The sequence below is a fragment of the Manis pentadactyla genome, chromosome 3 (assembly GCF_030020395.1).
Source record: "Manis pentadactyla isolate mManPen7 chromosome 3, mManPen7.hap1, whole genome shotgun sequence".
NCBI classification, from domain to species: Eukaryota; Metazoa; Chordata; class Mammalia; order Pholidota; family Manidae; genus Manis; species Manis pentadactyla.
This window is the reverse complement of record NC_080021.1, coordinates 199,491,447-199,505,787: the sequence shown is the minus strand read 5'-3', so window position 1 is coordinate 199,505,787 and position 14,341 is coordinate 199,491,447. Positions and strand designations below refer to the sequence as shown.

Here is a 14,341-nt window from a genome sequence, read left to right as displayed (position 1 = left end):
CTTGCAAAGTCTTTGCCTCCTTATGTTTTTCATTTGCAGAGGAGGAAATAGGGTTCAAGAATGTAAGAAATTTTCCTGATGTCGTGCAACTATAAAGCATGCAGACCCAGCTCCCTTGGATTCCAGAATCCAAGCTATCTCTTCATCACCTATGGTCCCTCCATAGCACTCTTTGCACAGTCATAATCCATCAAGGAAATGTTCCAGGAATATTTTTCTGCTCTTCCAGGTTACATTTAAAATAAACAGTTGTTTCCAAGTTGTAGCTTAGCCTCCCAAATGTTTGGTTTTGTGGGGTCTGCACAGGGTTGGTGCTTACTAAATGTTAGGTGATTAGCCAAGTTTGGATGATAGCCAACGTTAGCAATTTGAAACTGATAACCCAAGCTATGGAAAGTCAGACAGTGAAATTGTGGTTGCCTGTAGTATGCTAAATATTGGTGATGCCAAGATATATAAGATTCAGTCCTTATACAACTATGGATTCATAAATAGTTATTGATTGTATTTAGTGGCATGAATCCTAGTTCTGTCACTGTGTTTTCCTCCACACATTCTTGGACCTCGGTGGACCTCAGTGTCCTAGTTTATAAAATGGGTTAAAAATAATAGGATTGCTATAAAAATTAAATGAGATAATGTGTGCAAAAAGCATGCTCTGGTGCTTAGCATAGAAGAAGTACTTGATTAATTTAAATTATTTTGCTCTACTAGTGGTGATTCTCAACGGGGAGCCATTTTTCCCCCCAGGGGACATTTGACAATGTCTGGAGACAACATGGGTTGTCACAGCTGGAAGGAACTACTGTCATTTAGTGGCCAGTGGCCAGGGATGCTGTTAAATATCCTCCCAGACACCAAACAGCCACTGACAAGTTCCAAATGTCAATAGCACAGGTTTCTCAATCCTGTTCTATTTTGACAAACTGGATTAATGCTTTAATGTAAGATTAAAAAAAAAATTACTGTGTCTCTTTTAAAAGTTTTAGAGGAAATATCAAAGCTACATGATTCAGTTAGGGTGAAAGTATCTCTTGGGTGTGAACATTGCAGCAGAGATTTGTTGCCCTGGCACAGTTAGATCCAGATTTTTTGGTTCTCTTAAAATATTTTCTTTCTGTTAATACTTATCACATAGTATTATCATTTTTGGTAGGTTCTTCTTCTCTAATACCCTGTGGGTTCATTTAGGGCAAGATTATGTCTATGTCTTTTATTTTTTTATAACCTTTGCTACACAGACATGGACTTGGAGTTAGCATGAATAAATTTTGAGTGAATAATGAATGAGTAAATAAATAAAATTATACGTTAAGGTACTAGAACACAGCATATGGAAACTCTGCTTGGTTACCAACTTCCTGGGAATTTTCCATTCCTTTTTTGGAGAAGTGAAGGTGAAGAATTCTACTGGCCCCAAGAAGCACTGGCTTAGAATCAAAGTAAGCCATCTGGAAGGCTGTGTTCAACAATAGGAAGTGGCTAATCACACTTTTATCTCTCTCATGTTATCTAGTTACTAAGATTATTTCCCAAATTTAGTCCTGAAACTGCGGGTGTGTGTGTGTGTGTGTGTGTGTGTGTGTGTGTGTGTGTGTAAGGCTATTTATTGCATGTGTTGATGATTAATAGTTTGGGGTAGTGTTTTAATTAATGTAACAATACAAGACAGCATTCTGGGATATTGTGGATTTTTACCACTTAGGCATTATTTAACAAATATGTAAAGCAAACATTTCTACTATATACAGCATAATATTAGGGGTTGAAAAATTTTCCATTAAAACTTGAGACCTATAAATTTTGTTAAAATACAGATGCAGTTATATGAACATAAGACATGAATGATGGAACAAGTTATAAGAAAAATCAAATACACATATGTGAAATACTGAAGGCACAATCATACAATTAATAAAGCAAGGTTACTGTTTCTCCATCATTATTTAATATTTTTCACAGAAAAGAGTCATTTTACTATTTGCATATACTGTAATATTATTGTTAACCTAGAAAATTCAAAGAAATCAATTGAAAACTGCTAGAATTAATAAAATAGATTTTTAAGGCAGCAGGATAAATACTTAAAAATCAACATTTTTAGAGAAACGTTAATTTTAAAAAATGGGATGAAATCACATTTACAATAATAAGAAAAAAAATTTCCTAAGAATAATTCGAAAGAGAATTATGTGACTGAACCAAATGAGGAACTGTAAAATTTTATTGTAACTGATATATGAAAAATATCAATTTATGGATTTATGCAAGAGGAACATCCCTCTTTAGTCCTTCTATTACTCATGTATACTGTTTATCATATTCTGTTCCACCTATGAGCTATCTGTAAATGAAGAATGACATATGCCTGATCTCCAGCCAGCTGCACCTCTGTAGTGACCCAGTTACCCCAGTCTCCAAGATGCTGTTTCTCTATCTTGGGTATTTCTGGATGCTTCTTGAAATTTTGCTTTTATATTTCATTACACTTCTTCTTTTGAGATAATTGTAGTGTTACATGCAGCTTTAAGAAATAATACAGAGCGATCCCCTATATCATTTTCCTAGTTTCTCCCAAGGTAACATCTTGTAAAATTATAGTATAATATCACAACCAGGATGTTGACATGGATAGTCAGGTACAGAACAGTTCCGCCACTACAAGGACCTTTCACATAACCTCATCTTTTATAGCAAAACACGTCTCTCCTACCCCTGGCAGCCACTACTTTAATCTCTTGCAACACTCATCTCTTCTCCATTTTTATTATTTGTCATTTCAAGAATGGTATGTAAACATTCCTCCAGCAAAGGAAGAGGGATGGGAAGCACTGCCTCGTTCCTACCAAGTGAACATAGAAATCCAGGTTCCTCATTTTACCCCCTTGACACCGTCGGTGGGGGATCCTCATTACTGCTGGACGTGGATGGAAGTTCCAAAATTATCTGTTTAAGACTACAGTGGTTCTATTAGTACAGGTGGAATTCTGTCTTCTTCCTCTCTGCATCCCTAGTATCCCATTACCTGCCATGTCCTTTTCATCCCTACAGACAGTCAGGAAATTTTAATTTTACAACTGCTGGGCCACAAACATGATCACCCATGTGTTGTGAGGGAAAAAACCAGTTCCTCCATTGGTTACACAACTTACAGAAGGTCAGATATTGTCAGAGCGAGTAAAAATTAGCAGACTTCTCATCCAAGGAGTCTCACTGGATTCTTTGCACTGCACCCTACTTTAATGGATGCAACTGGAAGAAGGTGGTAATGTGGTGAAATTACATGTGTGTTGGAAGCATTGCAATTGCCAGAGTAAAATACATGCAATTCTTATTTACAGATTATTCAGAAAATAATCCAAATATCTTAAGATGGGAGAAAAAAATAACTAGATGAATTAAGTACTTCAAGGTGCATTAGCCTAGACCACACAGATCATTAGAGCGAAAGCTGGACAAAATGGATCATTTGAATCAGGTTTGACAGAAATTACAGAAGGAAATCATTGAAATCTGCCCCTTGACTCCTTTAATTATTTGTCGAATACCTTCTAGGTACTTTGGAAGAGATGGTTGTTGCACAGTAGCTGCCTTAAAGTAGCTTGTTATGAAATAAAGCTGTAATGACTATAAAGAAATCAGAAGGTGCATAATGAACCAAGAATTAGGTGGTTAATCCAGTTCTGAGCAACTGAGAATGAATGAAAGTAAAATGGTATGACACATAGTGCATACAAAATGCTATCGCTATGCAAAACATAGTGGCTTTTAGTTATGGGTGTGATGGGATTTAAACTGGGTTTGAGTGATGGAATTTGGACAGTTAGAAATGGGGGATACTACTGTGGGGATTGGGAAGTACAGACCTGTGATGGGGACTAACGATAGCATGGCTGGGTGGGAAATAAAGCTCAATCTGTGGACACAGTGGGATTCAGGGCAAAAAAAGTAAGGAGTAGAGACTAGATTGTACTGGGACTTGAATTTCCAGGCTACAGAGATGGTCTTTGGTTGACTGGCCTCTGCAAGCCACTGAAGAGTTTTGAGAAGGGAAGTCTCCTGGTCGAAGCCATGTTATGCGAATATTAATTTGGCATCTGCAGGCAGAAACTGCTGAATGTGAGGTAACCTAGAAGAAGAGATGTATGGGTGGAGGTTGCAGAATCAGTGAAATTTTTAAATGGTAAGGTCCTAAATTAGCATGGCAACAGTGGATGTAGAAAACAGCAACTGAATGTAATCCACATTTCCAGACTCCCAAAGACCTTAAAGTCTGTGAAGTGAGGCAGAGGAGACAAGAAGAAAATACCAAAGGCAGCTATGGCTTGAGACTTTATTCATAACTTACCACTCTTTATAGGACCCAAAGGAAATTCGGTCAACAAATTTGACAACACCGAACTATACTCAATCTTTCTTCAGGTTAAATATTACTAGGTCCAACATGTGCCATTTCTTTTGTTCCTTAGGAAAGGCTAATATTCTTCAGAAATGCATCAGTACAGTGGTAAAAGTTGTTAAAATATTGAAATACCTATGTTCTGGGTGGTAAAGAATTGCTGCCATAAGTTGAATGCCCCTTTACTGATCTGACCCCTTTTCCAGGCTCACTGGCCTGTCCCAGAGTCCAGTACCTGTAGAGGTTAACATCTAGCAGATAAGTGGGCATGCAGAGCTCTGCTTTATGCTACAGATTCCATCTGTTCTTATTAATCAATGATCATGTCATTCTGTGTTGAAATATTTCTAATATTGCACTACCATGGGTGGTGTTTCTATCAGAAAGTTCTCAAATTCTTCAAGCAAATAGACTTCTGTTTGGCCTACACCTGTGTGAATCTCAGGGGTAGATCCACCCTAGGTTCAAGTTGAAACCCTATTGCTCTGAAATTCACAGGACTTCTTATTTAAATAATGATTAGTTGGCAACTTTAAACACTGTTAATACCCAGTGCTGAGAGTACAATAAGATAGGTGCTTTTATATTTGATAATGGGAATATAAAGTAATTTGACAACAGGCTAATGAGTTTGAAGACTTAATATTATTTTACCTAATAAAAATATTTTTAAATGGATGAAAGATATAAGGGAACAAGATGGTTATAGAAAAGTTGTTTGTTATTATAAAAAACTAGAATCAACCTAAATTTCAAACATTGAAAAGTGGTTTAGCTTGTGGCAAATTTTCTTTTCTTCTTGATATGATTCTGAGTTATTAGGTATTTTAGAAAGAATAAAAAGGATAAAGATAATTCTCAGATCTCCAGAGGCCTCTCCTCAAAGGGCTTGCCCACAAAGTTTTAATTATAAAACAAAAGATGATCTCACATTTGTCATCCAGGCAGTAAACTCCTTAAGACAATTAAGAATACAGAGTCAATGAAAAAGACTTGCCTAAGTATTCTATACTCAGGCAGGTTGTATTTATGTGTGAGTGTATATGTATACATGTGTGCATGTTTGTGTACCCATTTTTAATTCTTAACATATGACAATTACCTTGCTGGGACAGCCTCTTTTGGACCCAGTCTTTCGAGGGTTCTGTTTTTTTGTTTTTTGGTAGACTTGTCTTAATCCATCAGTAATCTACTTTCTAGTCTGAGCAGGTTTTTACATTTCCAACATGGCACCCTGTAGTTAGGGTGCCCATTTGCTGCTGTGGCACCACACAGTTGCTCAAATTCACAGTTTTACCCAAATAGACTATACTCCAGCCAAATGAGCTAACCCATCACAGAGAGATTGACAGGATACAATTTATTTCACATGGGTTCTGATGTGCAATATCCAAGGAAGCTAAAAGTCTCTTGATCTAATTCATTGATGAAAATAGAAAGGATCTTCTCTGTCTAATAAAAATAAAGTTCCTTGTATGCATTCCTCAGTCCTTGTATCTGCAAAAATATTGGTTCAGCAGGGGAGAAAGTGGTTCTCTTCTAGGGCAGTGGATCCCTGTGCTCAAAATCCTAGCACAGCTATTTGTAGAAGCAGATTCCTTCTTCAGATCAAATCCGTGAAGCTGAGAAACAGCATGATGTAATAGTAAAAAGCCTTCCTCTGGGGCTCAGATAATTGTCTGGTGCCATTACTATATGTAGCAGAAACAAGGGCTTTTGAATTGCATGACCCCTGGGTGCCTTTGTAATCTACCTGAATGGCACCCTTGGAGTTGTGCAGTGCACAGCCTGAATGCAGCTGATACAACAATCCAAAAACTGTATTCTTTAAAGAGATTTTATTACCTTTTGAAGTTGAATTGCATAAGGAGCAAAGGCCCTTAATATTTACCAAGATATTTAAAAGTTAATCTTAGATTATATAAAAGGAGGAATTTTGTAAAATACAAATTACTGAATAATGTGTTATTTATATTAACTAAGATAGTCATCTAAGGAATTAATATTTAGTGAGTAAGATAGATTAGAAAGAATGGAGACTTCTTCATACTTTATAAATTCCAAACTAGTTGATGTTTTAATTTACCTCAGTCAAAGAACTGCATTATCAGCTGAAGAAAGATCTAATGTGAGCACACCACGATCCCTTTAAGAATCACATTTCCAGTAATGGTAGCTGATAAGCACCAAAATGTTTCTGAAAAAGAGAAAGTGGTTTTTTTAACAACAAAAAAGAGCAATTAAGGAATATTATTTGGTATATTCCCAGGAAGGAAACATTTCATATTAAAAAGAAAAAAACACACCCTAGCCTTCTACCATCACTTGTGAAACATGTTCAAACCAGTCTTATTTCTGCTTTTCAACTTTTAGTCGGTTTTAGATGAGGAATTTTCCCCCTTGGGAATCAAAGCAATTGATTACACCTCTCCCGCTAGAATTGTGCAATGTCTTTAAATAGTTCTCCTAAAGTCTGTTTTCCATTATCAGTATGAATTTCACAATACATTTCCAAATGTACTTTCGGATATTTTTCTCCAAAGCGCTGTTCTCCAGTGTTGTAAATTCTTGATTCCTGCAAAGGTTTTAGAGAGTAATAATGTAAGATTAGTTCCTTTTTATGTAATACTGTTTTTAAAAATAAATTGTAAACTCTGAAGACAGGATCTGACTGCTCATATGGAAGATTTCTTTAACTTACGTTTTAGTAGTATTCTATTTACAGAATCATCATATGTTAGCCTTGGAAAAGTCACAGTCACCATCAGTTGTAACTTCTGTATTTTGCAGGAAAAGGAAAAAAAAGAAAGTCACTTGCCAGTGACCCCATAGCTTGTTAGTGGACGAGCCGAGATTGCGACTCAGTTGTCTTGACTCCAGGTCTAATGTCCTTTCACTTCACCCTCTTGTGAAGCTCTCTGACTTCAATCCTCCTCCACACTAAACCTACCCGGTACCTTCCTGAAGAGCTTGTTTTTCCCTTGCCCTCCTTTGATTGAGTGATTGTTGATCAGGCAATAGGATGGGTAATGGCTGGGTCAGGTAACTGGAAAACTTGGAACTTTCAAGAGCATGTTGCCCATTGAGAGAGAACGACAAGTGATAAATGCCAGAGCAGGGATAAGGGTAATGTTCTCTGGGAACCCAGAAATGAAGGCAACAAAATCTGTCTGAAAAAAGCTGGAGAAGTTTTGAAGAATGAGTTCGTCTTGAAGGATGCTGGAGGTTCCCTTGGAGAAAGGAAATCGTAAGCAAAGGCAGAAACAAGTGTAGACAGGAAAGGGATGTAATATTTACCTAGCACTGAAGCATCTACTAGACACAGGAAACCTATAAAAGATGTGTAATTATCTATATTCTTGTTGAAAAAATTAAAAGGTGCAGCAGATGTCATTCTAACATTTACTGCATGCCAACCACATGCCAGGCATCGATCATTTACTCACATTATTTCAATTAATCCTAACAACAGATTTATAAGGGAAGTACTACTAATCTTACACATGATGAAACCAAGTCTCAGAAATAAATTGCTCTCTCCCAAGTCCAGTAAGTTGAGATGGGGGGCCAGGGAGGTGAGCTGCAGAACGAGGCTCTCCTTGATTCTGAAGCAGGTTCTGACAAGGACATGGAATTCACCAGTTCTTTGTAACTGACAGGCAGAAGGGTACAGACAGATCAAAGATGTCTTTTTATATGTCAGAGTGAAGAGAGAAGGGTTCATCCTGTTGGTGTAGTTTTTAGATAGAAAGTGATTTGGTCAAATTTTTATTTTCAAAAAATGTTCAGGCAGCAACCTCTAAGATGGATTGAATAGTAGAGTGAAGACTGAGGGACTGACTAGTAAAGGACTTTGAAAAAACATGGATGAGTGATGAGTCCACATCTAAGATAGAAGCAATGCTGATGGAGGTGGCGGGTGGGGGGGGTGTATGAAATGCAGATGATTTTTAAGGAGTAAAATCCGAACAACTTGGTTTTCATTTAGCAATTGAAGGAGGTAGAGGGGGAAGGAGGAATCAAAGGGATTTCAGCAGTCAGAGAGCCAATAACCAGGAAATGAAATAGAGCATTTGAGACAATGACTTTCTTTGATACACAATTTTTATTTATTTATTTTTAATTGTTTTGGCACAAGCACTACCTATTCAGTATAGCAAATCCAGAAAATGTAGATCAACAAAAATAAGCAAACCTGAAAGCTTCGTAAGTCTACCATAAATACATACCACATATACATACAGCATTCCTTTCAAATCTTGAATATGTATTTATTAGCCAGAATGGATCATATAATACATATGATATTTGAAACATGGGCTTTTTTTTTTCACACTGACTGCATAATTTGAATGACTTTCCAAAGCAAGAATTATATTTTTATGGCTAATACTCCACTGGATGAATGTGTCATGAGAAATTAATAAACTCCCTCATGTCTTGACATTTATCTTGTTTCTGATGCTGTGTAATGATGAACAAAAATTATACATATGTTTTCTTTTACTTGGGATTCTTAGAAATGCAATGCTTTATCAAAGAGAGAGCCATTTGAGGCTTTCGGTGTCTATGCTCAGGTGCCCTACAGAGTAGAGGAGAGCCTGTTTGCCCACTGCCTGCTGACAGTGGGTGTCAGCATCCTTTTACAATTTTCCCAAATTAAAAGAAAGTCATGCATTTGCATTTCTTTGTTATGAGTGAGGTTAAACAGTTTATCCTATAATTATTGGTCATTTTCATTTCTTCTTTGGTGAATTTCCAGTTCTTGTTCTGTGTCAACTTTCCTATTGGCGTATTCATACCTTTTCCATGCATTAGAAAAAACTCTTTATGCATTAGGCTTCTATTTCTCCTTAAGGTAGTAATTTGCTTGCTTCATGAAGAAATTTTGCAATATTTAACATATCTTTGTGCATTCAGTTATTTCTAACCTGTATGTCTGGCTTATTTTAGGTTTATATTTTACCATCAGGGTTAAATTAACCCATTAATGTAATTGATGACAACTGGTGTGTTTGGTTTTACTTCCATCACCTTAGTTTATGCTGTTTTGTTTTTCATTCTTTCTGCTATTTCTTTTCTTTCTCTGTGTTTTTCTATCTCTGTTCTTTTGGAGATTCTCGTCTCCACTAATTTGGAGGCTATGCATTCTTTTTCTAGTCATAGTTTATGTGTATATTTTTTACATATAAATTTGAACCTATTTTTTTCTTTCAGTTTTATCATATTGATGTAAGTAAAAAGAAAAGAGAACTTGACCTTCTTCCTCTTCCTACCCATCTCTCAGTTCCTCTCATATTTTAAACCTTTATTCTTTATATTAGTAAAGATTATTTTTTTTCCTTAGACCATATGTCTTTCTCTTTATGAGGGGCTTTTAAAATGTATTTTATTCATTATTCTTACATTATTCATTTTCATTTCACAATTATTTTAAGTTATTTAGCAATATACTATATATTCCACTAGTCTCTTTAGTCAAGCAATTTTTTACATAACTTATCTCCCCATACTTAAGTTCTTTATTTTGATTTCTTTTCACTAAATGAAATGTATCTTTATTTCCAGAAGCCATGCACATCCTCAAATGCCTCTTTCCTCATATTTACCAGTAGCTTGCCCAGATATAGAATTTTGGGTTCATAATATTTTTCCCACATAGCTGTATGTCTTATTCCATTCTTTTTCCTGGCATTTGTTTTTGCACAGGAGGAGAAATGAAATATTTGATTTTTTCCATTACAAATGTCTTGTTTTTCTTTCCTAGATACTTGTAATACTTACCCTTTGTCCTGCATATGAATCACTTTTTATGAATTTCGCCTGGAACTTGATGAGGTTTTTTTTCATTATAGCTTCAAGAAAAGAATATATCCTTGCATTAATATCACAACTATTACCTCTAGATCTACTCAGCTCTGTTCTGAAATTTTATGGCTTCTTTTCACTGCCCTCAATGACAACTTTAGTCTTCCTGTTACAATTTCTATTTTCTTTTCCATCTGTGTGTTTACCTTAGTCACTTATGCAGATGCTGACTTCTGTTTAAAGGAAACCATGCTGTCATGCATCTTCTTGATGTGCAAATATTTACTGAGCTTTTTCTAGAAGGAAATATCTGTAATATGAGCGATTCAATAATAATTGAATATTTAATACTGTGATGCTTAGAAGTAATGTTCTCTTTCTGCTAAAGTGTTTTTTATAAGTCATATATCATTATAACTATTTTTAAATGTTTCTTTCATTCTTAAATAGTCACAGATCCCTACAGTCCTAGAATTTTCCACTATCTGCCATGGGAAAATATTGTCTTCCATTTTTAAATATAATCAATAATTTTAGAAGCATGTTTTTTTCCTAATAATTGTGTTGTATTATGAATCTTGTCTCACAATAATGACTATTTATATTTTTTAGCATATGATAGTGGTTAAAACAAGGACTTTAGCATCCAGGAGACGTGAGTTTGAACCATAGCACACGTAGTGAGAAAGAACATGGCCTCTGCATCCAAATTATCTGGATTTGAAACCCACCTCTGCCACTTACTCTAACTTTGTCAAGTTATTTATCCTCTTAGTGCCTCAATTTTCTCATCTATAAAATGAGATTAATAATATTAGGTACTTCATAGATTTTTAAGGAGACTAAAAATATGTATAACATATATGCAACAGACTCTGGGACATAGTAAATGCTATAGAAATATTTGCTTTAAAATTCTAGCTCTAACCTTCCTCTCAATTTTGCTGTAAACCTTTAAAAAAGAGGTCTTTTTTAAAAAAATAAGTAAATAAGTCAGAGCTTATCTACCTAGAAACAGGCCTTAAACACATGACAACAGGAAGAGGAAAATAATTTACATGCTACCATGTAAAAATATTTGACTTGCTAACGAACAAGATAAATGTAATTTTGAATTCTCATCAATGTAATAAACCAGTGTTAAGTACTAAAAAAAATTTTAGCTCTGTCACCTACTAAATAATTTTAGTCATCAAATCTCTCTAAGCCTCCATTTTTTCATCTTTAAAATGGACATAGTACTAATAAAATTGATGCATTTATTAGCCATAGCATTAATTATTATTAATACTACATATTATACTGTGAGGATTAAATGAGATAATTTATATAATATGTCATCACAAAAGTGTACATTACTTGGCTGCTACTGTTTTTAAATAATCAAATGCATGCTTGACTAAGCTACACTTATTTAGCTTAATAGGCATTGCCAGTCCCTTTATTCCTTAATTTCCTTAGTGTTGAATTATTAATTTTGAGTTATTTTACAGATGTGTAACTGGAGAGAGAAATTTACACATTCAAAGCCACATTGTCAGTGCAGCGGGAGAATATGAAGCAAGGTCAATCAAATCCTGCTTTTAATCTTTCTCTTTTCTTGAGCCTGGGAAAAAGCAGGATCTTAATTCTTTTTTCTTCAAAGGGCCTATGTCCCATCAGTTGGATTATTTCCCTCAAGTCCTTTACTTTATCCTACCCTTTGTCAAATGCTTTGAACAGAAACACTGGGTTCAGTGCTTTTTGCAGATGTGCAGTTATTCTCCTCTGCTGGGGGAGTGAGGGAGGTGGGGCTGCACGGTGGGGGCGACAATATGGAGTACACCACATTTACCAAGACTTTTTATGTGTCAAGTATCATTGGTTCCTTTCAGTCCCTTAACATGCTTCGCTATTTTAAGTTTTCCCACGAATAGACCCAGACATATCATGCTGTATTGTGTTGTAATTGTAAATAATTGTGGGACAGAAGAGGCCACTTTATAACCTATAAGTACCTACATCACCTTAAAACACACACACACACACACACACACACACACACACACACACACACACACAAAACCTTAGTTTCTGGCCTTGCTTGAATTATACTATTGTTGGGATTTTTTTCCCCCTAATTCATCTCAAAAATGTTAATTATCAATTGATGTACTATACATAACGTGGACTTCCACAGCTTGTCCATCAGGGACATACAAACCAGAAGGTTCTCCAGGAGGAATCAGCACTTGCCTTCTGTGTCCTGATGAAAATCACACCTCTCCACCTGGAAGTACATCCCCTGAAGACTGTGTCTGCAAAGAGGGATATCGGGCATCCGGCCAGACCTGCGAAGGTAAGTTTCCCACCCTGGGCAAACAGGAAATAGAAAAGCTGATCTCTTCACGATAAAGGATGCTGGTGTTTCCATCCAATTCGTTTAAAATGATCTTTAGTATTCCTTTCTCTAATCATATTTGGGGGAAATTCTTGGCTTTTATTAAGTAGCATTTATTACCACTGTACACATCCGTATCTTGCTCCACAAGGAGGGTATCTGAGACTCCAGGAATAATATGAAACTATGAATCCAGAAAGATTTAGTACTTGGAAAGGATCTAAGATGAATCTAAGAGAAGAATGCCACAAGCTTAAAAACAAACGAATAACAAATGGGCTAGTTTGGGCCCTGGTGATAGCCAAATCCATTTAAAGAAAATATTTTTATAAGCAAAGTATCGTGATATTGTTCATGTCAAAAATTAAAAACATTTCATTATTCTATAGCATGTACAAGAGGATATTTAGCAACATATTTTGCTGGCCTCACTTGTACTTTGTTTCATGTCACCTTAATTAAGAAGGGAAATAACTGATGACCTATGGAGGTCAAGAACTAGAAAATCTCACATCCATATAGATACCTACAAAAAAAATTTTTTTAAGCTTAATAATATTTAGTCTATTTAGAATTCAGTTGGCAGTAAATGCCTCCTAGGAGTAAGATGTAAGGGTTATTTTTCCAGATTCTTGCTTAGAAATTCAAATGCAATAAGTGGGAATGCTGTGGGTAAGTTAGCTGTATGCTAATTTAGCTGTAAAGATAACTTTGCTTCTTTATTTTATTTCTGTAAATGTTAGTTGTCCACTGTCCTGCCCTGAAACCTCCTGAAAATGGTTACTTTATCCAAAACACGTGCAACAACCACTTCAATGCAGCCTGTGGGGTCCGATGTCACCCTGGATTTGACCTCGTGGGGAGCAGCATCCTCTTATGTCTACCCAGTGGTTTGTGGTCTGGTTCAGAGAGCTCCTGCAGAGGTATGCAAACTGCCAGTTCACACTGTTTATTGATTTTCTTGCTTGATTTCCTTGACTTAAACTCTAATGGACCAGTAAGGTCTGTGTTGCTTTTGATTTCATAGACCACAGACTACAGAAAAAGAAAAAAAATTATAGGAAGCTCGAAGTCAGAACTACTAAGTTAGACTGACCACATCATCGCAATCTATGCCCTTTATGTTTCTTTTATGAGCAAGTGAAGGAAGGGCCTGCCTGGGAAGGAAATAGACAAGTTACCCCAAGCCTCAGATTTCAGGCAGCCAAGATGGGGGGTCAGGGAGAGTTTTAGGATAGTCAGAGTGGGGGCTTTGGTCCTACTGTGATTGAAAATCTTAGGGAACCACTCCAGTATCCTCCAGCAGGAGCAGTTAACCAACCTGTACATCACCAGCCTTCTCTCAGAGTAGAAAGCATGCAATAAAAAGTGGGCATTTGCTCAAGTGGGATCTCAAAGAACGTAGTCAGATCAGTAGAAAAGGGGGCAGTATCTTGGTAACCTAAGGATGCCACATCAAATACAGAAACATCAAACAGAATGGCACCTAAATTCACCTCCACTCTTGCCATCGCCAGGACCTACTTTCTTGCTTCTTACACCTATTGCACAAACAACTTCGAAGGTCACAAGTAGGTTTGGAAGAGAAGGCTATCTAAGAAAAGAGGGGGGCAAGCCAAAGGACTTGAGATTCCCTCTCCATGAAGCTTCTGAATACAGTTTCACCCCCTACCCAGGGTGGCCAGATGAAATACAGGACACCCAGTTAGATCTGAATTTTAGAAAAACAACAACTTTTTTAGTGTAAGTAGGTC

General features: G+C 36.3%; 1 protein-coding gene across 1 annotated transcript in view; it reads left to right on the top strand.

Annotated features, from left to right (window-relative positions):
* SVEP1 (sushi, von Willebrand factor type A, EGF and pentraxin domain containing 1) overlaps positions 1 to 14,341 on the top strand; it is a 157,588-nt gene that overhangs the window by 38,235 nt on the left and 105,012 nt on the right. The window contains exons 4-5 of the mRNA XM_036903354.2: positions 12,387 to 12,545; positions 13,331 to 13,510. Of these exons, the coding sequence (XP_036759249.2) occupies positions 12,387 to 12,545; positions 13,331 to 13,510 (339 nt within the window). The remainder of the gene's footprint in view (positions 1 to 12,386; positions 12,546 to 13,330; positions 13,511 to 14,341) is intronic.